A 26,513-nucleotide genomic window follows, 5' to 3' on the forward strand; every position below is an offset into this window, starting at 1 on the left:
TACAATGTATTTTAAAAGGTTTTACAACGTATTTATAAGGTATTTATAAGATATTATAAGATTTTACAAGCTATTTTATAAGGTTTTACAAGTTATAATGTTTTTACAAGTTTTTTATAAGGTTTTACAAGTTATAAATACCTTATAAAACCTTATAAGTACCTTGTAAAACCTTTTAAAATACATTGTAAAACCTTACAAAACACTTGTAAATACTCTGTAAAACCTTTAAAATACCTTGTAAATTTTTCCCGCCAAAAAATTTCGCCAAAAAAATTGCGGAATCACTTTTCCCGAAAAAATAAAATTTTGGCGGGAAAATTGCGGGATCACGTTTCCCGCCAAAAAATATTTTGTTTTTGTGGACCTAATTTTGTTTCAAATAAGGGTAAAATGGTCATTAAAAATTAAAAGAGGGCAAACTTAAAAATGGACTCTCAAAGCGGGCATTTTTGAAAAGGGGTATTGAAAAAGGGGCATTTTTAACAATTTCTCAATTAATAATGTGGGACCATAAAATTTTATTAATTTAGAGAGGTATCAGTTTATCAATAAATTAATAATTATTAATTTATAAGGAGATTTTACTAATTTTATAATATTTAAAAAAACTTTTATCTAAAAATAAAATTTTTCTTTATAAGCAATACCCTTTTTAAATCAATTGCAAGTAGAGAAGCAATGATTAAGTTTAGAAAACAACACAAAAAATTTTCGAATATTAGAGTCATATTTTATTAAAAAATTTAGGTATAATATTTTAAATATATATCATAGTAATTTATATATGGAATATATAAATTTATATCATATATATATATACTGATAAGTTTATATAATTATTAATTTATAGTATAGATGGGACCATATTTTACATGAGATTTTCAAAAAAAATTATTATCTTATTAATTTATCGATTTCTATCATATTTTACACTGGTCCCAACTCGGATTGGAAAAATTTATTAATTTAGAAAGGTTATTAATTTATAAAGTATTAATTTATAGAGGTTTTACTGTATTTTAATATGTATTAAATAACAGTATACATTAAAAATATAATAATATGAAAAAATTTGAAACTCTAATAGAGTTGTGGAGTCCTATCGTGGCGATAATTACTCTCTTCCGCACTTCCAAACCATATATAAGATCTAGTCTGCTTAGGTGTGTGACCCTGTAGGATCGAACAATATTAGTAATGAACTTCTCAAATCATCGATTATAAGAGGCTTCTAGCAAAACATTAAGTCTGTAGGTGGCTGAAGTTGTTTCGACGAATGTCCGCGTGTAAGAATTGTTGTTCTTTTACTTAGCAAAAAAAAAAAGAATTGTTGTTCTTTTGTGGTTTGTCTCCAGTCGATTTCAAGGTTTTTGCCTTGAGCCTAGTGTTTCTTGCTCTCTCCGATTAGCTGGTGAGGTGTGTTGGCAGTTGTATTTGTGTCTCTGGTCGCGTTGGGTTCTTGCTTTCCTCCCTGTTGGTTTGCTTCTGGTTTGTCTTCGGTGTGAGGTCTATCCGGGCTTATTGGTGCTTCCGACGTTTACAGGTTCTATAGAGAAGCTTTGTGAGAGTCTCTCTTGCCTTTGTTCAATTTATAGTGCTTTGATTGCTTTTTCTCCTCGGCGTTTGTTCCTCTTTCGATGTTTTTCTCTATATTTGGTTTTAATCAGTTTCCCTGTATCTTAGGGCTTAGCTTCCCTCTTTTGGGCAAATGTTTCTGGGGACATTCATGTAGTCCGCCGGCATATGTATTTCATCTTGTATCCTTTCTTGGCTATTAATAAAATTCAGATGACAAAAAAAAAAAAAAATTGATACATAGCAACATTTGTTAATGAAGTCTTCTCGCCGAAACTCTAAAAGCATAGGAGACAAAAGAGTTTGTCAAGTTTTGCGATTTGATCTCTACGGCACTAGCATCCCGTTTGATCTAGTTTGTGTGCGTGTGGATACCAGTAGAGACACAACGTTTGGAGTGCTTCACAACTTCGGTTATTTTGATTCATCTTTCCGCTGCGAATTAACCAGGTATATTTATAAACTAATGACATAGACAGGCCCGGTCCTTGGATATTAGGGGCCTAAAGCATACTTCAATAGTAAATTATTTTTTAAAAAAAAACTGTTAAAGATGAGATTTGAACTTGGGACAAGACACTACTTTAGAGACTATATAACCACTAGACTAACAAAGTTTCTTAATAATATGGGTCTAAAATCTTTGTTATATTTTGTGACCTAAAACAGATGCTTTGGCTGCTTTATGGGTGGGTTGGGCCTGGACATAGATTTAATTCTATATTTATACGCTGGCAATTGAATTTGTGATTAGTTTTATAAATCGTTATAAACCGGTACAAATTCCAACAGTGGTATCAGAGCCTATGTATTTAATTTTGAAATTAAATCTAATTTTATATTTATGTTTTTGTCAACCGATCGTTATAATTGATAAATTATTAATCGGCATAAGCATGCATAAGTTTGTTTTACAATTACGTAGTCATATGATGAATATTTAATTGTTATAGCATGCATGCACAAACACGTTTTTGTCTTCGTGTGGTTATTGTTTAGGGACGATTTGTGCAGAGACAAAAATAGAGCTTCTAATTAGGAAATCGACAAAAGTCGATTTTGTCGGAGACAGAAAGAAAAACAGCGTTACTGTTATAGAACTTGTTGTTCTTATTGATTAATGAATGAGGTTTCAATACATATATATACATGATGAGGGGAGACAAATCCCCATTGGGCTAGTAAACCCTAAAGCCCAAAAGCCCACTAAGATAAGATAGACCGTCATAAGGAGAATCTTCTAGAACATGGACATGGGCCTTCTAGAATATGTATTAGGCCCAACGGTTATGGAGTCCATCCGACCATGCGGTCTACAACACTCCCCCTTGGATGACATAACCGTGTAGATGCCAAAGGATCTCAGTAATACGCTCGGGGATGCTGCCTCATTAAAACCTTACCAGGAAAACCCATTGGGACAAAACCATGATTAAGGAAAAAGAGTACAGCACGTATTACTCCCCCTGTTTTGGTCATCCCTGCAAGTCCTTAAGTCTCCGTATTCCAATTTGATGCGTGAGCTTCCTCAATGTCGATGTTGGTAATGCCTTGGTGAAGAGATCGGCTCAGTTGTCGCTGGACCGAACTTGTACCACTCGAACTTCTCCATCCCTTTGCAAGTCATGCGTGAAGAAGAACTTTGTTAGAATGTGCTTCGTCCGATCTCCCTTGATGTAGCCGTCCTTGAGCTGAGCGATACAGGCTGTGTTGTCTCCTCATATGATGGTCTTTGATGTTGTAGTAGCTGCGCCTTGAAGAAGGCTGCCTACGTACCCTTGGAAGGGATCAAGCCACACGTAGTTCCTATTTATTGACCATGCCATAATCTGATCTTACCTGCATTAGCAAAACAAACTAAACCAAAGCAAACTAGACCTTCTTTGGTTAGATCAGTATAGAATAAAACCCAAATAAACAAACATAGGAAGAATAGAATTTAAAATTTAACCAAACCTTCCTTCAAACATTTCTAGTGCCTTTGGGTTGATCATGAACTAAATTTAGACAAAGGAGGTTCACGGCAAAACATATGTCTGGTCTAGTATGGCTAGCCAAGTACATTAACGCTCCTATGGCACTGAGGTATGGCAGTTCAGGACCGAGAACTTCTTCCTCGTCCTTCTTTGGACCGAATGGATCACTATCCAATCCGAGGCTTCTCACCACCATTGGGCTGCTCAATGGGTGGGCCTGGTCCATATTGAATCTCTTGAGTACTTTTTCAGTATATGCCTTTTGATGCACAAGGATTCCATTATTCACGTACTCAAGTTGCAATCCCAAACAGAATTTTGTCTTGCCTAGGTCTTTCATCTCGAATTCTTTCTTTAGATATTCGATTGTTTGGGCGATTTCCCCAGAGGTTCCAAGGATGTTCAAATCATCCACATATACTGCTATTATCACAAACCCTTTGTTTGCAAATTTCTTTATGAAGATACATGGACTGATGGGATCATTCTTATAACCTTCTCTGACTAGGTACTCGCTTAATCTATTGTACCACATGCGTCCACTTTGTTTCAGTCCATAAAGCGATTTGTTCAGCCTTATGCAGTATTGGTCCCGAGACCCTTTTTTATCTTTATCTTTGAGCTCAATACCCTCTGGTAATCTCATATATATTATCCAGTGGACTTATATAAATATGCAGGCATTACATCCATTAGCCGCAAATCAAGTCTTTTTCTTTATATAGCCAGACTTAGCAAAATTTAAATGTCTTAGCATCCACCACAGGGGAGTATGTTTCTTCATAATCTATCCCCGGTCTTTGTGAGAATCCTTGTGCTATAAGCCGTGCCTTATATCTCACGCTTTATTATTCTCATTTCTCTTTCTCACAAAGACCCACTTGTGTCCTACTGGTTTTATCCCTGAACTTAACTCCACGTTTATGGCTTCTTTCCATTTTAGCCAATCTAATCTTTGAGTGCACTCTAATATAGACGTGGGTTCATGATCCTCATTCATTTCAAGTGCTACCTTATATGCAAATATTTCATCGATGTCGACATCTTTGCGGTTCCATTTTATTCCAGACATGATATAATTTATTGAGATCTCATTATTATCTATCCCTTCAGGACCATGAGGATTGGCGTCCCAAATCTCTCTATTCGGTTCCTTAGGGTCTGCCGCGGCCATGTCTATGGTTTCCTTCACCTCGTTTCCTACTGCACCTTTCTTTGATTTTCGAGGATTTTTATCTTTGGAACCTATTGGTCTACCACGTTTCTTTCGTGTGTTAGACTCGGTAGCAATTTCATTGATTCCCTTTTGGATATCAATACGTACTGGTGCATTACAAGCTGGTATGTACGTTTTTGTAACTTTCTTTGGGTCAGCAAAGGAATCTGGCAATTGATTAGCTAGCTTTTCAAATGTATAATCTTATGGACCTCTGATTCTCATGCCAGAGTCCGAGGATCTTGCCAATTTAAGGATGTTTGATTCCATTATATTTCTTTTATTGCTTTACCCAGCTTGTTCATCTCTCCACCTAAAGTAGGAAACTCGGATTCATTAAAATGACAATCCGCGTATCTAGCCTTAAATAGATCACCCGTAGTTGGCTCTAGATACTTAATAATGGTGGGAGAATCAAATCCAACATATATTCCCATCCTCCTTTGAGGTCCCATCTTTGTTCTATGTGGTGGAGCAATCGGTACATATATGGCACACCCGAAAGTCTTTAGATGGGATATGTCTGGCTCATGACCCATGAGTAATTGGGATGGTGAATATCTATTTTCACTAGATGGCCTTATGCGTATAAGCTCTGATGCATGTAAAACAGCGTGTCCCCAAGCGGCTACAGGAAGCTTCGACCTCATGAGTAATGGTCGAGCTATCAGTTGAATTCGTTTAATGAAGGATTCCGCTAATCCATTGTGTATGTACATGTGCTACGGGATGTTCCACACTTACCCCCATGGACATACAGTAGTCATTAAACGCTTGGGACGTGAATTCACCGAAATTGTCTAGACGTGTAGTCTTAAGCGGAAAGTCTGGAAAGTGGGCTCGCAGTCTTATTATCTGGGCCAATAATAAGAGACAAACATGCGACCATCTTGTCGATGCGTCAATGAAGACCATAAAGTATCTAAACGTCCCACATGGTGGGTGTATTGGTCCACATATATCCCCTTGTATCCTTTCCAGAAAATTTAAGGTCTCTTTATTTACCTTAGCCGGTGATGGCCTTATAATGAGTTTCCCTTGTGAACATGCTTCACACGTGAGATTCTTAGGGATAACTATTTTCTCTCTTAGGGTGTGCCCCTTTGAATTAGTTATTAGTTTACGCATCATACTATGACCCGGATGGCCAAGCCGGTCATGCCATAAAGTGAATTTCTCGATGAACTCTTTGTTCATTGCCATATTAGCTTCGATCATATCGATTTTAGCATAGTAGAGACCAGTGGATAATGCGGGTATAGTCTCTAGGACTTTCTTATGTCCTTGGGTGATCTCAATTATATTTAGGAATTCTTTGTTCCCTTCACCCTTTGTTTCAATATGGAAACCATTCAATCTTATATTTTTGAAACTTAGTAAGCTCCTCTTCGAGCTGGGTGAGTATAGGGCATCGCTTATTTCAAGATGCGTGCCCTTTGATAAAAGGATATGGGCTTGACCGTGGCCCTCAATAAGACTAGCTATACCCGCTATAGTGCTAATATTGGCATTTTTCAATGTTAGATTTATAAAGTATCTTTTGTCTTTTAAAATTGTGTGGCTCGATCCACTATCCACCACAATTATGTTCTTGTCCTCGGCCATTTCTTATATGGACAAGAATCATGTTCTAAACATAAAATAATATAAAATAAATTCAAGCAAATAACAATCAATGAACACATAAAATGCAAAGAAAAACATAGAGGTTTTGATGTCGAAGTAAGATTTATCAACTTGATTCTTTTAGGCAATCAGAAGTCTCATACTCTATTAGATCATCTTGATCATGTTCACCATCTTTATATACCAAATGGGCTTTAGGATTCTTCCTTTTCACACTCTCTTGATAGAGGTCACAACGATGTTTGGAAGTCCTACATATCTTAGCCCAATGGTTTCCCATTCCATATCTATGGCATACTCATTTGGTCGAGTGTTGTGGTTTGGAAATACCACATCGTCCTCGCCCTCGACCACGGCCGGAATTGGGTCTACATCCACGGTTAAAGTGGTTCCCACGGCCGGATGAGTTATAGTGACCACAACCACGTCCTTTCAATACCACATCTATGGCATACTCATTTGGTCGAGTGTTGTGGTTTGGAAATACCACATCGTCCTCGCCCTCGACCACGGCTGGAATTGGGTCTACATCCACGGTTATAGTGGTTCCCACGGCCGGATGAGTTATAGTGGCCACAACCACGTCCTTTCCATCCACCACGGTCACGGCCGTGTGGTCTATCACTTTAGACGTGGTTAGATTCTTTGGATTCTTTCTTATCCTCTGCGGCCTTATTGGCATTAGGTAATGGGGTTAATCTATGAGGTCGTAACTCACTGTTTTTATCAGTAAGTCATTATTTTGCTCATCTAGCAATAGACTCATCCACGGACTTATAGTTCTGGATTATGAGACTCTCAATAAGATGGTGGCTAATATTGCCTTGTATCTATCTTTCTCTCTTGGCATTCTTGCCTTATTAGATACATTCACCAAGTCCTTTTGACTTTAGGATAATCTTAGTATCCATTGCCCATTTTAAAATAATTATCTCCTAAGAGATTTAGGGCAGTAAAGTACAAGTTGTAATTCAACATCTACAAGGAAAAGTTTTGAGTCAAAATCATGTAATCGTTAGTGTCATGCGGTATTTGAGACCGAACCATGAATCGATTTACTTAGGGATTTGACTTTTCTCTTTTGCTTAGGATTAGATTTCCTCTTTTGATTAGGATTAACTTTTCCTTTTCCTTTTAGGATTTACTTTCCTCTTTACTTTAGGATTAATTTTCCTATTTCACTTATGATTTTAGATTCTTAAGATTTCCTATTTAGGATTTGGAAATTTTCTATTTCTTAAGGTTTTCCTATCTTGAATAGGATTTATGAATTTCCTAATTTAATTAGGATTTAGGGTATAATAGGATTTAGGATTTTATTTAGGTTTTCATGCTTTCTATTAGGATTTTAAAGTTTCCTATTTTATTTAGGATTTTAAGATTCCCTATTTTATTTAGGATTTTAAGATTCCCTATTTTATTTAGGATTTAGGGTTGTTAAGATTTCCTATTATCCCTAAGATTTTAGGGTTTTAATATTTTCTTTTAGGATTATCTTTTCTAAGTTTTTCTAGGGTTCATGCGATTTTTTTTTTTTTTTAGTTTTTAGGGTTTCTAACAACTTATGCATGAAATCAAACAAAGAAACAATCAATCTAACAAAACAACCTCAACCAAACGTGATTTAGAATTTAGGGTTTTGATCCGATTAAAGTGTTTTCAATTTAGGGTTTATGTCTTTTAGGGTTTCGGATTCTAGGTTAAGATGTTTTCGGTTTGCGAGTTTAGGATAAGCAATAACAAGCTTTCTAGCAACCTAAACAAGACAGGCAAACGAGCAAGCGAAAACAAACAAGCAATCGGATCAAGCAAGCAATCGAATCATACAAGCAAAGCAATCACTTAATCAATCATCATTCGTTTTAGGGTTTCTCTTTGCTTAACTTTCAAGTTCAATTGTTGGTTCTTTAGCTTTAGGGTTTTGATGTTACCTTTCACCTTATGGGGTTGTATGGACTAGAACCGGGAGCTAAAGACCTCGGTAACTCACGCTCCTGCAACGAACCGCAAACAGTACCGCGATGGAAAGTACCGCGATGAACAGTGTCGCGATGAACAGTGCCGCGATGAACAGTGTCGGCGTTGAACAGTGTCGGCGATGAACAGTGTCGGCGATGAACAGTGTCGGCGATGAACAGTGTCGGCGATGAACAGTGTCGGCGATGAACTGTGTCGGCGATGAACTGTGCCGCGATGAACTGTGTCGGCGATGAACTGTGTCGGCGATGAACAGTGTCGGCGATGAACAGTACCGCGATTTTTAGGGTTAGGGTTGTTAAGAGCAAACTCGTGCTGATAACGTGTTATAGAACTTGTTGTTCTTATTGATTAATGAATGAGGTTTCAATACATATATATACATGATGAGGGGAGACAAATCCCCATTGGGCTAGTAAACCCTAAAGCCCAAAAGCCCACTAAGATAAGATAGACCGTCATAAGGAGAATCTTCTAGAACATGGACATGGGCCTTCTAGAATATGTATTAGGCCCAACGGTTATGGAGTCCATCCGACCATGCGGTTATTGTTTAGGGACGATTTGTGCAGAGACAAAAATAGAGCTTCTAATTAGGAAATCGACAAAAGTCGATTTTGTCGGAGACAGAAAGAAAAACAGCGTTACAAAGGACCTTAAGTTCAAAAAGAATTACAGAAAAACCAGATGTATACGCACCCATGCGCGTGGGATTCTCGGCTTTGACTTTTTGGCAAAAAAAGAATGAACGGACCGTTAATAAATGCTCTGCTACGAACTGACCTTTACGCTACAAACATTTAATAATAGACAGACTAACATTAATTCTTGTTTTTTTCAAACTGGGAAAATATTAGCACGCTACAAATATATATATTAGACGATTTTGACATTTGTACACATGTAAACACATGTATAGAGCGCTAAAATTAATTCTAGTGTTAAGTTATTGGATCTATGTTTACATGTATAGAGCGTTATTAACATTTGTATACACGTAAACATGTACATGAATCATTATTGACATTTGTATGCATGTAAACACATGTATAGAGCCTTATTAACATTTGTATATATGTAAACACATATATAGAGCGTTATTAATATTAGTATACTTGCATAAACGCTACAAACATAACGATAATCACTGTATCCCAAACCGTTGAATGGAGCAAGTGAATAATACATTGTAATTGGACATTGAAATATGATTGGAGTCATTAATTTCATCAAATTTTTGATTGATTTTCATCGGTTTTTGTTGAATTTTTACCGGATTTCTTGGAATTATCACCGGATCTTCACCGGATTTCATCAAACTGTCATTGCATTTTCATCAGTTTTTGTTAAATTGTCACCGGAACTTACAAAGATTCATCATAATAGCAACACTAATTGTGTTGAATTTAAAATGTTGCGATTACAGTGCGGTGCTCTGTTCGATCATGGCTCAATATAAACGATGGCGGCACACGAGGAAGATAACATGTAAGAAATATACAAAGATCTATAAAGATTTTTAGATATTCATGCACAACATATTGATGTCTCATGTATTAAATCATATCATGTTGAATGGAAACACGCGTGAGGCTAATTTTGGCAAAAAGAGGGGCTAAAATTTTATTTGTTTCCGGTTCCGACAAAAAATTATGAAAAACTAAATAATGTCCAGATCTCTGTCTATCACCCAATTATCTCTATTGTTTATACCATATATTTGAATTTTGACTGCAGCCTCTGAATCGTTTATACCATATATTTGACTTTTGACTGCAGCCTCTGAATCTTATGCAGCTTTTTGACTGCAGCCTCTGAATCGATTTTAGACCTTGAAAGATTTAGATTCTAATTCGACTAGATCTAATGAAATTTAATTAAGCTTAACTTTTAAAAAAATTAATAATTTCAATTTGATTAAAATTTATTAAATTGTTTATAATTCAATTAAACATATAAGATATGTATTAGTTATATTTTATTTATATTGGATATAAATTTTAAATATAATTTTGAATTATAAAATTAATTCCTCAATAAATATTAAGTATTTTGATGTCTCCCTAATTTTATTGACTGTCAAGACTTGTTTCATTGTGTAATAGGCCTACTAAGTAGGGTGTCCACAATTACATAAATAAGACAGATGTTAATGGTTACCATATGAGTAAAAGATTGGTTTACTTGACTAAGCTATCAAAACGGTTTTAGGCTTAGAGACATATGTTGGATAAGACATGATGAAAAAAAAAAAAAAAAAAAAGGGTAAGATATAAGATGTCATCTAACAACCAAGAGTTATATTGGATATAATTAGCAAAGGTGTTCCTTACCTAAATAACTAAACATTCGGGCGATCAGCCAAAGCTCACTTGAATTTTAGTAAAATAAAGATTTGGGATTACTATGCTCATTTGAGGAAAATATTGTTTTGAGTATAGTATGAGTTTTCTTAATTGGTAAGATTCCTCAAATTTCATGAACATCATATTAACATTTGCTATTCTTTTGATACAATGATGTCAAACCCTCACAATTCAAATTCATCTCAATATGTCATTGAGAATGACAAATTGGGTAGATCAAACCTCCTTGATTGGTATGAAATTTCGAGAAATGTTCTCACTAGGGAAGAAAAGAGTTTCACCCTCAAAAACAACTTTCCTGAGAAATACCTAGAAGATCTGAGAGAAAAGAAGACTTTTGAGATTTCTTCTCTAGGTATATACTCATTGGGTATTAGATACCGGCTGTGGTGCTCACATTTGTACAAATTTGAAAGGCAGAACTTTGGAGAAAGAACAAGTAGACCTACGTGTTGCCAATGGAGCAAAAGTTGCTGCTTTGGCTATAGGTACTTATCAGTTGTCTTTACCTTCAGGCATGGTATTGGAACTTAATAATTGCTACTATGTTCCTGCAATAAATAAGAATATCATCTCTGTTTCATGTTTAGACATGGAAGGTTTCCAATTTTCGATCAAGAACAAATGTTGTTCATTTGATCGTGATGATATATTTTATGGTAGTGCACCATTAGAGAATGAGCTTTATGTTATTTACCAAGAAATACCAGTCTATAACATTAGTACCAAAAGATTTTAAGTCTAACGACTCGAATCCTACGCTACGAATTAACCAGGTATATTCATAAACTGATGACATATATTTAATTCAATATTTATACGAATCCTGGCAATTGAATTTGTGATTAGTTTTATAAATCGTTATAAACCGAAACAAATTCAAACACTTCTTCCATACTCCAAAAGTTCGTTCTATAATGGAACGTAAAGATGCATGAGACCTAAATAACTCTTCTTTATTTGTTGGCGGAGAACCATTGTTAAACTGTGACAAGTGATATCTCACAATCCGATTCCGTGTTGATCTGTAAGGAAGCCTTGCTTATTTGGCTACCCCGAATTTACCACATAATATGTATCTTCAGGAAGCAATGGAAATTCAGGATTTACCAATTTAAGCGAGTGAGAGCACTCTTGTGTCGTGACATGAACCTGGTGTTCCATTCCGAACATATGTGAATAACATAATCATATCACATATTGCCATTACATTGAAGCTTGTTCTTTCCATGTCTACCAATACATGACTTGCAATCCGAGCTTAGCTTTAACACATACATGAGTCCTATCCATTTCCCCAATAAATCCACTAAAAAAGGGCCAACATCATCGATCTGCTTGAAGATGTTGTGGAATCCTACGTAGCTCTTGTATCGTAGGCGTCTTTATGTAGTCAAAGACTTTTTTCTCACTCCACCACTCATTTGAAGCTTCGATTCTTCCACTGATGGGATCTACCATTATACGAGTCTTACCTTGTAAAAGGACCCATGTTTTGTATTGTTTCTTCCACTCATCGAATTTTCATCTTAAATTTGTCCACTTCATGATTTCATTGATTTTTTCGTTGAACTTACGAACAATATATGCTCATCCCGGTTGTCCCGGATCTTTAAATATATAATTGTTTAAAGCTATAGCTTCATCATATAACTCAATCAATGTTTTTTTTTCTTCAGGAGTGTACCTTTGATCAGGTTTTTCTATGATTAGTTACAATCATTTAAATAACACTGAAAAAATGGTAAATAAAAAACATGACAAATTTATGATATCTACCACAAAAAATATATGCAACACAATACTTTTTTTAAAAAAGAGAGACAAATTTATGATATCTACCAATAATTCCAATAAATTCAAATGGTAAATATATTCAAATAAATACTTTTAAAAGGGTAATACTTTTCTGATATCTACCAAGAATTTAAAATGGTAAATATATTCAAATAAATACTTTTAAAAGATTAACTAGAGTTATTTGTATATTTATTCAAATAGTGCATATGTTATTTTAAAATTATATAATTAAAAAAAATTGAATAGTTAAAAATTAGAATAGTAATAAGAATTTTAAATAAAACTCAAATCATTAAAAGATATCCGTCTACGTATTGGAGGATAAACATCGTCCGTGTTTGTATTCCGCCTTGGTGCGGGAGGATCCATGTTTTCATTCCTTGTTCGACCTTATGACGACATATCTATAATTACATAAAAAAAGTTAGCTAATAAATACGATGACCACATATTTGTAATCAATTCTATCACTCCAGGCTATTATGCAACAAAAATTTTAAAATACCTTTTCAAAACAAATCCTACTAATTCTCAATATCTACTATAAACTGAAGAATTATACAATAAAAATCTAGCAATATCCTTTCAAACTTCACTAATAATTCTCAAATATCTACTATAAACTAAAAACATATGAGATGAGGAATGAATTTGAGATGAAACAATAAATGGTTGATTCAAAGCAAAAAAAGTTTTGCCCAAAAAAATTGAAATTCACACTAAAAAAATTTTGCACTAAAAATTTTGAAAATTTTACGGAACATTTATGCTGCGAAAAACTGAATTTTCACCAAAACATTTTGCCGCACAAATGATTTTTTTTAAGAGAACTGTGAGGGATCCCTAGCAACTCTCTCGCAAATTTTTTAAAATTTTCTATAAAATTTTTAAAATTTTCATCAAAATATTGTATCCTGAAAAATCTGAAAAAAAATTGACAGAGAAATTGACAGCGATTCCTAGTATTTTTCTCGCAATATTTAAAAAATTTAAAAGAACCTCAAAATTGTTTCAAAAATATTATTACTATGTAAACAATATTCTTTAACATTGGCTTGTATAAGCTAATCTAATTTTGTTGAAAAAAAAATAGGGAGACTCACAAAAATGCCCATTTTTCAATACCCCTTTTCAAAAATGCCCCATTTAGCTGTCTATTTTTAAAAATACCCCTTTTTATGTACAAAATGACAAAATTACCCTTCTTTTAATAAAAGATATCACAAGTTAGGCCTGGGCTTTCGGTTATAGGTTGGGTCCATTCGGTTTTCGGTTCTTTCGGTTTTAAAATTTAGTATCCATTCGGATATTTTGAAATTTCGGTTCGGTTTCGGTTTGGTTCCGGTTCTTTCGGTTTTGAAATTTAGTATCCATTCGGTTATTTTGTTTAGGATATTTTCGGATATTTCGGTTATTTTTGAGTTTTTTTGAATATTTTTGGATATTTTTGGGTTATTTTTGAGTATTTTTACTATTTTTATAGATTTTTCAAGTATTTTTGATTATTTGGTCAATAAATAACTAATTATTTCTAAAATATAATTGTATTTCGGGTATTTCGGTTACCCGAAATATTTCGGTTCGGTACCGATTCGGTTACGATTATTTCGGTTATCAAATTTAGTATCCATTCGGTTATTTTCAAATTTTCGGTTCGGTTCGGTTCGTTTTTTTTTTGCTTCGGTTTTGGTTCGGTACATTCGGTTCGGTTTAAAAGCCCAACCCTATCACAAATATATAAGGAAAACATGAGAATGTGCACACATCAAAATTACAAATTTGATTTTGTAGAAACATGTAAAACCTTTAAAATACCTTGTAAAATTTTCCCGCCAAAATTTTTTTTGCGGGAAAAGTGATTCCGCAATTTTTTTTGCGTCAAATCTTTGGCGGGAAAAATTTACAAGGTATTTTAAAGGTTTTTTACAGGGTATTTATAAGGTTTTACAATGTATTTTAAAAGGTTTTACAACGTATTTATAAGGTATTTATAAGATATTATAAGATTTTACAAGCTATTTTATAAGGTTTTACAAGTTTTTTATAAGGATTTACAAATTATAAATATCTTATAAAACTTTATAAGTACCTTGTAAAACCTTTTAAAATACATTGTAAAACCTTACAAAACACTTGTAAAAACTCTGTAAAACCTTTAAAATGCCTTGTAAATTTTTCCCGCCAAAAATTTTTCCGCCAAAAAAATTTCGTCAAAAAATTGCGGAATCACTTTTCCCGCAAAAAATTTTTTTTGGCGGGAAAAATTTTTACGAGCAAATTTTACAAGGTATTTTAAAGGTTTTACAAGTTTTTACAAGTGTTTTGGCGGGAAAATTGCGGGATCACTTTTCCCGCCAAAAAATATTTTGTATTTTGTAGACCTAATTTTGTTTCAAATAAAAGTAAAATGGTCATTAAAATTTAAAAGAAGACAAACTTAAAAATGGACTCTCAAAAGAGGCATTTTTGAAAAAAGGTATTGAAAAATGAGCATTTTTAACAATTTCTCAAAAAAATATATATCAGAAGTTTTGCATGATAATTGCGAGAAACCTTAACATTTGGTTTATGGTTTAGGGATGTCAGAAGTGGTGTCCACATTTTGTATGTAATTTTTCTTTTATTCGATTTTATAATTTGGCTTGTGTTCGGGTTCAGGAATTTTGGCTCGGTTCGGGAATTTTACCCAGCTGTAAGTCTAATTCTAACCATTGACTGACTACTTAACCCTAGTACTAAAAACAACATGGCAAAATCATTAACCACTCTAAACATACCAAAAGTTAACAATATTGTTGAATTATTATCTTAAATAGATGACTTCGTACGTGGTTTCTTAAACACTCTTTAACTAGCTTACAAGAGTGAACATTTTTTATTTCATAACACACACAACACAAGAAAACCAATTGGGTTTATGCTACAGACAAGAGGACTTATTCTTCTTCCTCTATCTTATTTTTCAATGGCTTAATAAACATAAGAAAACACAATTCTACGCAATGTATTCAGTAGCATCTTCTTCTGGTTATACTTAAAAACATACACAATACATAGATAGATATAGATATAGATAACATAGCTGCATCTCGCTCTTCTCCGTCTTCTTCTCATCCCAACCATTGTTTTTTCTCGAAACCTACACACAGTTGAATCAAGATTCCGATGAAAATGTGTCTGTGGGTTCTGCTACACAAGTAACAGAGCTTCATATTTACCAGATTCTCTGAAGTCTGAATCTGTAGATTTACTTCCTTTGTGTTCTCGATCGTTGTGTTTGATTTGATTAGACCATATCGAAAATGGCTGATGACAAGAGCCTCTGAACAAACTCTGATTTTTGCCTCCTCTCTTCCCGATCTTTTGATGAGACCGGTGAGATGCACACTTGTCTCTTGCTGAACAAGTTCAATGCTAATCAAAGACTAAACCTTCAAAAACTCTATAATCTAATAAAATAGCTAATATAGAATCTATACCGCTCTATCTGTTTCTCCTCGGATACTTTTTTGGTTTCGCGTGTCACAGGAGAACTCTGTGATCGTGTAGGTGAGATAAATGACGACAGGAGAGGATCGGGAGTTCCACTTGATGCAACAGAACCATTTCGAGAAGTAAATCCTAACAACCTCTGTAGATCTCCTTCTCTTAGCTCTTTCCGAAGAAGTGAAAGTGTCGAATTGGTACCACTTTTCCGTGACTTTCTCTTTCGCTGCAAGTAAAACTCATTAAGGAATTCAACAGAGTAATATGATTCCATGGTAAGAACTAAGAAAATATGCAAGTGTAGAAAATGAATACAAAGGATATATTAAATAAACTCCCATGGTGAAGCGTTATGTGCGCTACGATATCAACTCCCACTTTTAGAGAGCAAACAGGGCACACCTGCAAAATAACGGATTCACTCATCTTAAGATCCAATGTACACATTTGCTAAAACTATTGAATTCCAAGTTGATTTGATTGTATAAACCAGTAGAGAGCAATACCGCGTTCTTTGACTCTAAAGTATGTTCATCATCTATGTGACAACACAAACCGATGATATCATACGATTCTGCACAGAACGGGCAAGCAAACTCCTCCTGGAAATCATCATCTCCATCTATTTCTTCAAAGCCCATTAACATTTCTGCATTTTCAAACATAAAATATCATATAAATTTACGAGCATGATACTGGTACAAAGCACAAAAATTCGTCTAGAAAAGTAACAACAATATGAAAGAAAAACAAAACTAGACTTTAAGAGACAACCTGCTGAATCAATCAAACCTCTAAAACCAAATTCTAGACTTAAAGGTAAATAATACCCATAAATCAAATACAAAGCAAGCTTAAAGGTAACATTCCTCTAGATGAAACAACTTAATTACAATCAAATGAAACAACTTAAAACCAATACCTAAAGATCTATGAAGAAAATAGGACTGAGAAATTGGAACCTAACCTTCTTGTTATAGATAAGAACAACAAGTTTCACTGTCTTATTCAGAAGCAAAACATCTATTACAGCTCCATAAACACAACAAGTTCAAGAGCTTCTCTTACATAGCTCAAACTATATCCAGAAACTTAAAGATGAATAAAACTGTTCTTTCACTTACATAACTAACAAACAAAAACATTTACAAAAAGTCTTGATCTTGGACCAAAATCAAGAAAACATTGAATCAAACTCATGTGATAAAAAAGATTGTATTTTTAAATGAAATTTCTTTACTTGAGAGCTAACAAAATCAAAATAACAAGTTAAGATCAAAGTTGACATAAAGATACTGTAATTCTCACCAGATCGGGATCGAAGCGTAGCTAGAAATCTCTTGGAATCAGCGTCCATCTTTTGCCCACGAAATTTTCTGAATCTTGGAGCAAATTGTAATAAATCTCAAGCCGGATCGATCCTAATAGATGAAGAAGAAGACGATGATTTCTTGGTAGGAGGAGAGAGGAAGAGAAAGTGCGTTGTGAATGAGGACTATTATATCGATTTCTCAGAAATGATAGAGACCGGTTGTCGAAATTCCAAATCCCGGTTCGTTGTTTTTCTTCCGGTTATTAGTCCCGGTACGTCGTTTTATCTGATATTATTGATTTTAATGATGGACCGTTTCTCGAATTCAAAATACCGGTTCGTTGTTTTTCGTCAGGTTTTTTTTTTTTTTTCCTCTGAATAATAATATTAAACTTTCGAAAGCTACAACGATCGGCGGAAAGAGTTAATATCCCCGATAAGATAAGTCGGCGGAAAATAGTGATATCCCCGAAGACAAGAGCTCAAAAGAGGGAAACTAACAAACAACCAAAAATGGACCGTTTGTTGTTTTATCTGGTAAATATCGATTATCAAAGATGGACCGTTTATCGAATTCCAATTCCCGGTTCGTTATTTTTAGTCCGGTTCTTAATCCGGGTTCATCATTTTATCTGGTATATTCGATTCTTTGGACATGGATAGACCAGTTATCGAATTCTAAATCCCGGTTCATCATTTTTATCGGGTATATTCGATTCTCAAACATGATGAACTGGTTATCGAATTCTAAATCCCGGTTTCTTTATTTTTCCGCTTTTTTTTTTGTCGGCCAATTTCCATTAGATATTATGAAAAATACATAAAGTCCATATAGGGCAGATTACATACGTGATTACAAGCCTTAATAAAGCCCAATATAGGGAAACCCACATACAAAAATAACACGTATAGAATACGTGTATGATAAAAGCAAATCAAGAGGGCCCACCATATTTCTTCTCGCCGCCGACATAGATCTGAAGTCAATCTCTGCTTCTTTCCGCCGGTGACGAATGAAGGCTTGAATTCACGAATTATAACCATCTTTCTACTGATAAAACCGATGCAACTAAACTGGATTCATCAAGAGACAAACTCAATCCAACTTCAAGTGAAAGCTCCACCTAAGACCTAGAAGAGAGGTCTTCAATCCTAAACAAAGAGGACATATTAGCCCCGGTTCGTCGTTTTATCAATATCAATTTTCACTTTTTCAGAAATGATGGAGTGGATATCGAATTCCAAATCCCGGTTCGTTATGTTTCGCCTGGTTTACAATCCGGTTCGTTGTTTTTTATGATTTTTTTTAATTTCTTATTTTTTTCTGGAGCCCTAAATCATCAAACAGAGCATATCGTTTCTTTCTTGCGAACAGAGAGAGATCAACATCCATCGCCGGAGTAGCTGTCTTCTTCTTCGTTTTCTCCGGTAAGTTTCCTAAGAATTAGTTCTTCATTCTTCATTAACAAAGATAAAGGAGATATCTTCGCTTAAGATTGCTCTCTGTTTCAATTCTCTAGTTTCTTAAATTCTCCAATTTGGTTCAAATCGAAGTACAGTTTATTGTTCGTCGTGTTGCGTTTCCATTGAAGTTACTTTATGGGATTTCGTCACTCACTGCTTTAAAGCTTCATCACTCTCAAAATCACCGTCGGGTTCGTTTATCTTCTCTTTGTATTACTTAAGCGATATGAAGCCATTAAACATATATTTTCTTTGTGTGAAATTTCATCAATTTTAGTTTCTGGGTTTTGATTTTTTTGATTTCTGGGTTGTCTAAACTTGGGTAATAACTCATCTCTTTTGATTTTTGGTTTCTGGGTTGTGATTTTGTTTAGAGCTGATTGAGAATTGAGATTTGATAGAACATGAAGAAACCCCTTTGTATTTGTCGTTCAAGGTGGATTTGTCTCTGGTTTTGTCTTTGGGGTTTATTTGCAGCAAATTAGATTCACACATTAATGATTGTAGTTATGATTTAAGGGTTTGATTCATCTGTGTTTCTAGCTTAGGCTAGCAATTTTGGTGCAATTTTGGTTTATCTTAAGCTACTTAGCATATGAATTTTGGTTAAAAATTCTTTACAAATGTTTGTGGAAAGACTTTATTATAAGAATATTTAGTTGTTGCTACTGTAATTGAACGCTCTAATCTTGAACCTATTCCCAGTTGTTTTGTTCTCTTAATGGTCTTTGTTCTTGCTTTAGCTTAATATGCCTTAATAGTAATTGAAAAATGGCATGAGATTTGAGATTTTGTAGGCATACATAATCTATACATGCATGTATGACTGAATTATGTTCGCTTTGTGGTATAGTAGCACTCTGATTTTGTCTGGTCCTGAATCTTTGCTTATGCAGTAGAGTAACTTTATCTTAGAGGATTGTAGAATTGAAGTATTTGTGGCTGAGATTTGCTTGGTCGAAGTATGTGCCTTGTGTATTATAGTTTCTCTTACATCTTGCTTTTGTTTATTATTGATTTTGTCGATCTCCGGATCTTGTTCTGTTTACAGTATCATGGCTATGACATTGTCTAATTTGTTTTCTGTTATGTTTTCTTATTTGTTTAGGTTTGAAGTTTGCTTCGCTCTACTTTTTGGAAGTCTGTTGATTATTCTTCAACAGGAAGAAGTCACTGGGACCTTCGACGCATATTGTTAACATGTTTTCTGGCATAAAGATCATACCTCGTGATGAAGTAAAGATTCTAGTTTTATATGTTTTTGAATTTTCTTTTGTATTTGTTCATCTTGGATTGAGTTTGATGTTAATTTTCTTTGCTATTAGGTGCTTGATGATAGTTCGGATGGGGAAAATGAGAAATCCAAAGGTGGGAAGGATAGAAGAAGAAAGAACAAGGACGTTGATAGAAAGGAACGTAGGGGAGAAGGAAGTAAGAGAGATGGGAAGAAGATTGCCAAGAGTGGAGATGGCGAGACCGTTCATGATGACTTTCTTGAAGGGGATATAGTTAGAAAGAAAATTGGTCTCGATTGGATGCTGCCGCCAACCCGAAAGGCTGATCCAAACCCTGCTTCAGATGTAGAGGATAAATTCGAAGAAAGTGCACCTGAGGTGAGGGAATTTTGATTTGAGAGTTTATTTCTAACAATTCTCTATTAGATTGTTAAGTTAATGCTTCTTTTTTTCTCGACCAGGTAACTAAAGTGAACCCAAGGGAACTAAATCCTTATTTGAAAGAAAATGGAACCGGTTATCCAGAGGAAGAATCTGAGAAAAAACATGGTAAAGACCAGCTTTTACCATCTTCGGTTGTTGGGGATGGGGGTGCGAGTTGGAGAATGAAAGCACTCAAGCGTGCAAAGGAACAGGCTGCGAGAGAAGGGCAAAAGCTTGAGGAAGTAAGTTTTGTATATATTTACGATTTATTATAGTCTCTTTGGCCTTTGAGTATTGCCTTATCATTTGACGGTTATGCAGGTTGCTGGCGAACGATGGGGTTCTCTTGGTAACCTTGTTGAGTCTGTGGCATCTCAAAGAGCGGCTCCATCTCGTGCGCATTTGAATGCCATAAATAATAGAAGAAGAGGGGAAAATGAAAAGAATGATACAGAAAAAAAACCAGAAAGAATTTCTGAGAAGGTACTTGAACTGCTAGGTTACTTTTGATTTTCTATAAGGTTAGTACTGTTTCATACTGGGAATTATGACGGCTAATATTCTGACTTCGTGACATATTTTATTTGAAGGGTAATAATCGGGAGTATTTGAAAGGTGACTCGTTGAACCATCGTGTATTGAGAGCCCCCAAAACTGACCCTTCATTATCCTGGGGAAAGAGAAAGAGCCAAACTCATAGAAACGAAGACTCGAGGCTAATATCTGAAGCTGCAGCTCACTTGAATAAGTTTTCCAATGACGGAAATTTCATGAAGGAAATGCTTTCTAAGCAGAAGAATGTATCAGTGTCTCCCGTAGAGACTTGTGGAGATCACAGAAATGATGTGGAGCAGAAAGCATTACCGTCAGAGACCAATAAGGATGGTGAAGGGATTCTTCCGAGTATGGAAACTTTAAGTGTGAATAAACTGGCTGCTAAAGCCTTCCAGCTCCGTATGAAAGGGAAACATGAAGAAGCCCAGAAACTTATGGTGAGACAATAAATTTTTAATTCCCAATCATTCACTTGCCTGGTGCAGTCTTTTTTCGAACTCATTGCCAAGTATGATTAGTTCAACTGTTTTTCCTGCTTACTTCTGAAATGAATTCTCTTGATAATTCACAGGAAGAAGCAGAGAGGCTGAAAGCAGAACAAGCTGGTGGAGACGATTCATCCAAAGACCACTCCATCAGAACCGCAGTGAGGTAAGTTTAGTTTATTTTTATTTCTGAGCTGTTTAGGGCTTTTTGTTTTTTGTCAAATCGTTCTGATTTTAAAATTTCTCTTTTTCGTACTCATTAGATATCCTGTCAAAGATATGTCTGGTAGAAGGAAGAATGAAGATGATAATACGGATATGCATCTAGTCAAGAGCATAATGCAGAACAAACAGTACAAAACATCTAATCAAGCTGCTGATGATGAGTATGAATATGGAGATGCTCCAAGCAAAAAGTCCCGGAAGCGGGAATCGTCCAGTAACATTCCTGAAAAGGACAACCGTGTGAAACGCATTATGACCCAGCAAGAACGCTGTCTCTTCTGTTTTGAGAACCCAAAGCGGCCGAAACATTTAGTTGTGTCCATTGCAAACTTCACCTATCTGATGTTACCACAACATCAGCCCCTTGTCCCAGGACATTGCTGTATCTTGCCAATGCAGCACGAGGCAGCCAGCAGAAGTGTTGACGACAATGTTTGGGACGAAATTCGTAATTTCAAGAAGTGTCTTATAATGATGTATGCAAAAGAAGGAAAAGACGCAGTGTTTCTGGAGACAGTGATAGGTTTGTCTCAGCAACGTCGCCACTGTTTGATCGAGTGTATCCCAATCCCCCAGGAGATAGCAAAAGAAGGTCCACTATACTTCAAGAAGGCGATCGATGAAGCAGAGAGTGAATGGAGTCAGCACAATGCAAAGAAGCTCATAGACACTAGCGTAAAGGGTCTGAGAAACTGTATACCCAAGAATTTCCCTTACTTCCACGTTGAGTTTGGTCTAGACAAAGGGTTTGTTCACGTGATTGATGATGAACAACAGTTCAATAGCAATCTTGGACTAAATGTTATCAGAGGAATGCTCGAGTTACCAGAAGAAGACATGTATAGACGAAGAAGGCAGGAGTCGGTGGAGAGCCAGAAGAAGGCGGTTGTGAGCTTTGCTCGTGAATGGGAACACTTTGATTGGACTAAACAGCTTGATTAGAAGAACATCGCTCGGTAATGTTAACTCTTTTAAAACAGAAGGATTTGCTTGAAGAAACGTTGCTTTGATCCCTCCATAAGTCAAAAGTAAGGATATTGGTTGTCTTTTTATACCAAAATATGTTGAGATCAGGATGATGTTGGTGGTGCAATTAAAAGTTGAACACAAGGCTTCAATTTTGATTACAAAAAAAAAGTTCATTTTGTCAATCAACAATCCTCTAAGAGATTGGTAGTATCAAATCAACAATTTTTGGAATATTTATTTAATGAGTTCATAACCAAATCGAGAGGAGATACATTTGTGTAGTAGGCCTGGGCATAATACCCGAACCTGAAGAACCGAACCGAACCCGATCCAAAAAACCCAAACCGAACCAAACCCGAAGTTTTAAAATATCCGAATTGGTTCTAAACTTCACAACCCGAAAATCCGAATCCGACCCGAACCCTAACCCGAACAAGTACCCGAACATACCTAAAATATAAATACATAGTTATAATATATTAGTAATATTTATACTTGTAATAACCTAAGTGCCTAAATTATTCGGATGTTAAGATATTTTAGATGTTTTAGCTACTTTGGGCTAGATTCGGGTATCAAATATTTGGGTTTTATAGATTTTTGAGTATTTTTCAATACTTTGCATAGAATTAGATACAAAATTTCTAATATTTGGATACTTCGGGTAAACCGAACCCGAAATACCCGATCAGAACCCGAAATTTTAAAATACCCGAACAGGTCTTAGTTTTCTAAATCCAAAAAACCCGAACCCGAAAAACCCGATCCGAACCCGACCCGAATATCCGAACGCCCAGGCCTACATTTGTGATTGGGACATGTGGGAAACAAAAGTAACTTCACCAATACGCGTCAAAAAAGAATTCTAAACTAGTTCTAGTTGGTTTTCAGAGATAATTTATTTTAAGGACTTGGGGTCTATTTAGACAATTGAAAATGGAATTGAAAATTTTGATACAACACGATACATACACACAAAGAAGTAAGCGTTAACGCATCGCAGCACTAGTCCTAGAGACATTGACACGTGGTCTTTTGCTGGCCTTTGGATTGTTGTTACAGTCAAAGTTCACGCCATCTCCACCAACCATATCCGTGAACATTCGTTGCAAGTCTTCCAAACTCTCTCCCTATTCATCAAAATCGAACCAAACCGGTTGGTTAAAACCAATCTACAAATGTAAATAACCAGAAGATTATTTCCTGGTTTAACTTAATTTATGGTTCATGTTAGTTTACACATTTGTTGACCAAATCTTTCTTCAACTAATCGAGGACGCCATAATTGAATTCTAACCGGTCTAAACCCAAATCATATAGAAAAATTGACTAAACATTTTGTGTGGTCTATTTAACTATTTTATAAACCAATTGTCAAAGTCGTTAAACCGGGTGGTGATACACTAAACCGCAAATTCTAACCGGTGTCGATGAGGAATCGAACAGGACATACCTCGTCTTTGACATTGTTCATCATTGAGATCATCTCTTGCATGAAATCGCAGAAGTCCTAAATCACAACATTTAGGTCAAAATATGGGATGAAAATAGTAAATTCTTAAACAAAATAAATATATCGAAATTTTGCAAAACACTAAACGACGTCGTTTTCAAGTTCTCCAAAATCAAAGAGAAATGTGTTACGAACATCGTCATCATCTTCAAGAGGATCATAAAGCCCAACATCGTACATTGACCTCTTATTCTCATCATTCAAAACTGTTAAAAAAAAAAAAACGTGAGACGGACGTTAAAAGATAACGACAAGAATAAACGGACGTTAATAAGATATTTTTGAAAAAAAAATGTGAAATTACCAGAATAGGCTTCCTGGATTTGTTGAAACCGACGTTTAGCTTCTCCGGCGACTCCAGGATTCCGAGCATATCTATCTGGATGCCATTTCTTCACCAAAAAAAAGAAAAAACCAAAATTCTCAGTTTCATAACAAAAATTCTCCGATCAAAAACTGACGGCGATTGAATAGAGAGTACCATGGCTAGCTTACGATAAGCAGTACGGATATCGGAAACGGAGGCGTCTTTACGAATTCCGAGAACGTTGTAGTAGCTAGATCTGTTGTTAGATCCTCCACCTTCACACGCCATTTTCGAAAATCGCTCCTCCGTCTCCGTCGCACTGTGATTTCAAAGATTGTGATGTGTTTCTCTGTTCTCAGACGTTAAATTTGACAGTCACAGCATCGGAAATTTGTAAATTGGAAGAAGAAAAATATTCGGAGAGCTTTAGTGGATGGAGAAGAGAATGAAACAAAAATATCTTCGTAGGAGAGAGAGATGGAAGTTATAGGAGGAGAAGGAAACTTCGAGAGAGGGTTTGATATTTTTTTTAACTGAAGATATTTTATGATTATTACATGTCACGTGTTCGTATGATTTATTGTTTCAAAGCCCATGTAATAAAGTGAATTTAAAGCCCATGTAAGCCCAATCTAAGATTTATTTCTGGTTTCAAAGCTATTTGCTTTGTATGGCTATAGGGAAGAGGAGAATGAAATCAAAAACCTAAATAGAGAAACGTTGCCCCTCCTCCGTTCCGTATCAGGTTCGTAGATACTCGGATAAACTATAGACATGCTAGCTCGCACCGGAAAAGAGCCATATTCGCGAAAACAATTAGAAATTAGTTCAAGGAGTACTAAAAAAGTGCTAACGGCAGTGGGACTCCTGCGGGTAGAGTTCACCGGGGTGGAGCAAACAGAAAGAAGTGGGCTTTTGGACAACTACAAATTAATATTTTTTGTTGATGGTTTGTTTTCCTAATTTGTTATATTTATTTACATATTAATTTATATTTAAATGTTATATGACATGGTACAATCTTATTAACTAAAGTTAGAGGAGGTGAATACAATAGTTTACCACTAGGGGTGAATCAAAATATTGTTCTTACTTATTTAGTAGAGAAAGTTACTAAGTTTATGAAGTCACGCGAAAACACAAATTAGTTACAAAGTTTCTCGAGTCATACAACGTGGATGTAAAGGCCAAATGAATAAAAGTGAAAATGAAATGTAACGATGATTCTTTTTTTTTTTCTTTTATAATAAAACTAACATTATTATTTGACTTCAAAATGAGAAGAAGATCGAAAATCATATATATAAAAGTTGGACAACTCTCTCCATATGAGTGTCACATCATATCACTAAAAAACGACATGTATTATTCTAAATTATTTTTTTTTTAAATTAGCAAAATTAAATGAGAAAAAAGTAAAAATTATCCATCAATCCTACTTTTAACTCATTTTTTTCAAAATAAAATGAAAATTACAAAATTATTTTAATAAATCAAAGCACTAGTTTCATTTTACTAAATTTTGTTTTTTTATCAGTGGTGAGAGTAATGACAGAAAATTTATTTGTGTTGTAGTTTACTTGTTTGCTACCTAACCTCTTATTAGTTTAGTAATTTTACTTTGAGTCTTTTTTCATAATTACGTTTTGTTGTTCATATACGACTTATTATATGACCTTCTATTTTTTTTCTTTTTTTATCTTATAGTAAGTTGGTAATATTAACATGCAAGTTTTTTTCAAATAATGGGTCTTTCAGATGTTAGACACACCAAATAATTACGACTATTTCTTTTATATGGCTATATGCAATGGCAGAAGATTTAAAAGTGCGGACTTAAATGACTTTTTAATTTTTGTCAACCGAGTATTTAACCATGAACCTATCATCATGTGGTCGGAGTACTAGATCATGAAAATACATTAAGCATGATTTTTTTTTATAATCAAGTTAGGCAAGTTTCAAACCACACAAGTAGCATAATTATATATCATTGTATC

The 26,513-nt window shown here is 34.9% G+C and overlaps 3 protein-coding genes across 7 annotated transcripts; 1 reads left to right on the forward strand and 2 right to left on the reverse strand.

Annotated features, from left to right (window-relative positions):
- Positions 1-15,391: 15,391 nt before the first annotated feature.
- On the reverse strand, positions 15,392-17,513 carry LOC9330695 (protein DEHYDRATION-INDUCED 19). Of its 2 annotated transcripts, XR_002329345.1 has the most exons (6): positions 17,334-17,513; positions 16,532-16,674; positions 16,350-16,427; positions 16,019-16,257; positions 15,758-15,937; positions 15,392-15,678 (listed from the first exon to the last, which is right to left on the reverse strand). XR_002329345.1 is itself a non-coding variant. In XM_002894588.2 (5 exons), the coding sequence occupies exons 1-5, from the start codon at positions 17,380-17,382 to the stop codon at positions 15,826-15,828; spliced, it is 621 nt and encodes a 206-aa protein (XP_002894634.1). In that variant the 5' UTR covers positions 17,383-17,513; the 3' UTR covers positions 15,392-15,825. The 2 variants fall into 2 exon arrangements, 1 of the variants encoding a protein (XP_002894634.1); XM_002894588.2 differs by having other exon boundaries at positions 15,392-15,937.
- Positions 17,514-18,126: 613 nt separating this feature from the next.
- LOC9330696 (CWF19-like protein 2) lies at positions 18,127-22,875 on the forward strand. 3 transcript variants are annotated; one of them, XM_021012620.1, is made up of 10 exons: positions 18,127-18,619; positions 18,713-18,765; positions 18,858-18,992; positions 19,910-20,037; positions 20,127-20,414; positions 20,498-20,701; positions 20,781-20,942; positions 21,050-21,451; positions 21,586-21,665; positions 21,763-22,875. In XM_021012620.1, the coding sequence occupies exons 4-10, from the start codon at positions 20,002-20,004 to the stop codon at positions 22,664-22,666; spliced, it is 2,076 nt and encodes a 691-aa protein (XP_020868279.1). In that variant the 5' UTR covers positions 18,127-18,619; positions 18,713-18,765; positions 18,858-18,992; positions 19,910-20,001; the 3' UTR covers positions 22,667-22,875. The 3 variants fall into 3 exon arrangements, with proteins under 3 accessions (XP_020868279.1, XP_020868280.1, XP_002891949.1); XM_021012621.1 differs by having other exon boundaries at positions 18,897-18,992; XM_002891903.2 differs by lacking the exon at positions 18,858-18,992.
- Positions 22,876-23,551: 676 nt separating this feature from the next.
- LOC9328012 (dnaJ homolog subfamily B member 3) lies at positions 23,552-25,006 on the reverse strand. Of its 2 annotated transcripts, none has more exons than XM_021012649.1 (5): positions 24,688-25,006; positions 24,511-24,598; positions 24,348-24,412; positions 24,147-24,203; positions 23,552-23,823 (listed from the first exon to the last, which is right to left on the reverse strand). In XM_021012649.1, exons 1-5 carry the CDS (start codon positions 24,799-24,801, stop codon positions 23,683-23,685), a joined length of 465 nt encoding a protein of 154 aa, XP_020868308.1. In that variant the 5' UTR covers positions 24,802-25,006; the 3' UTR covers positions 23,552-23,682. The 2 variants fall into 2 exon arrangements, with proteins under 2 accessions (XP_020868308.1, XP_020868307.1); XM_021012648.1 differs by having other exon boundaries at positions 24,342-24,412; positions 24,688-25,004.
- Between the last annotated feature and the right edge of the window lie 1,507 nt (positions 25,007-26,513).

Source organism: Arabidopsis lyrata (genome assembly GCF_000004255.2).
Source record: "Arabidopsis lyrata subsp. lyrata unplaced genomic scaffold ARALYscaffold_1, whole genome shotgun sequence".
NCBI classification, from domain to species: Eukaryota; Viridiplantae; Streptophyta; class Magnoliopsida; order Brassicales; family Brassicaceae; genus Arabidopsis; species Arabidopsis lyrata.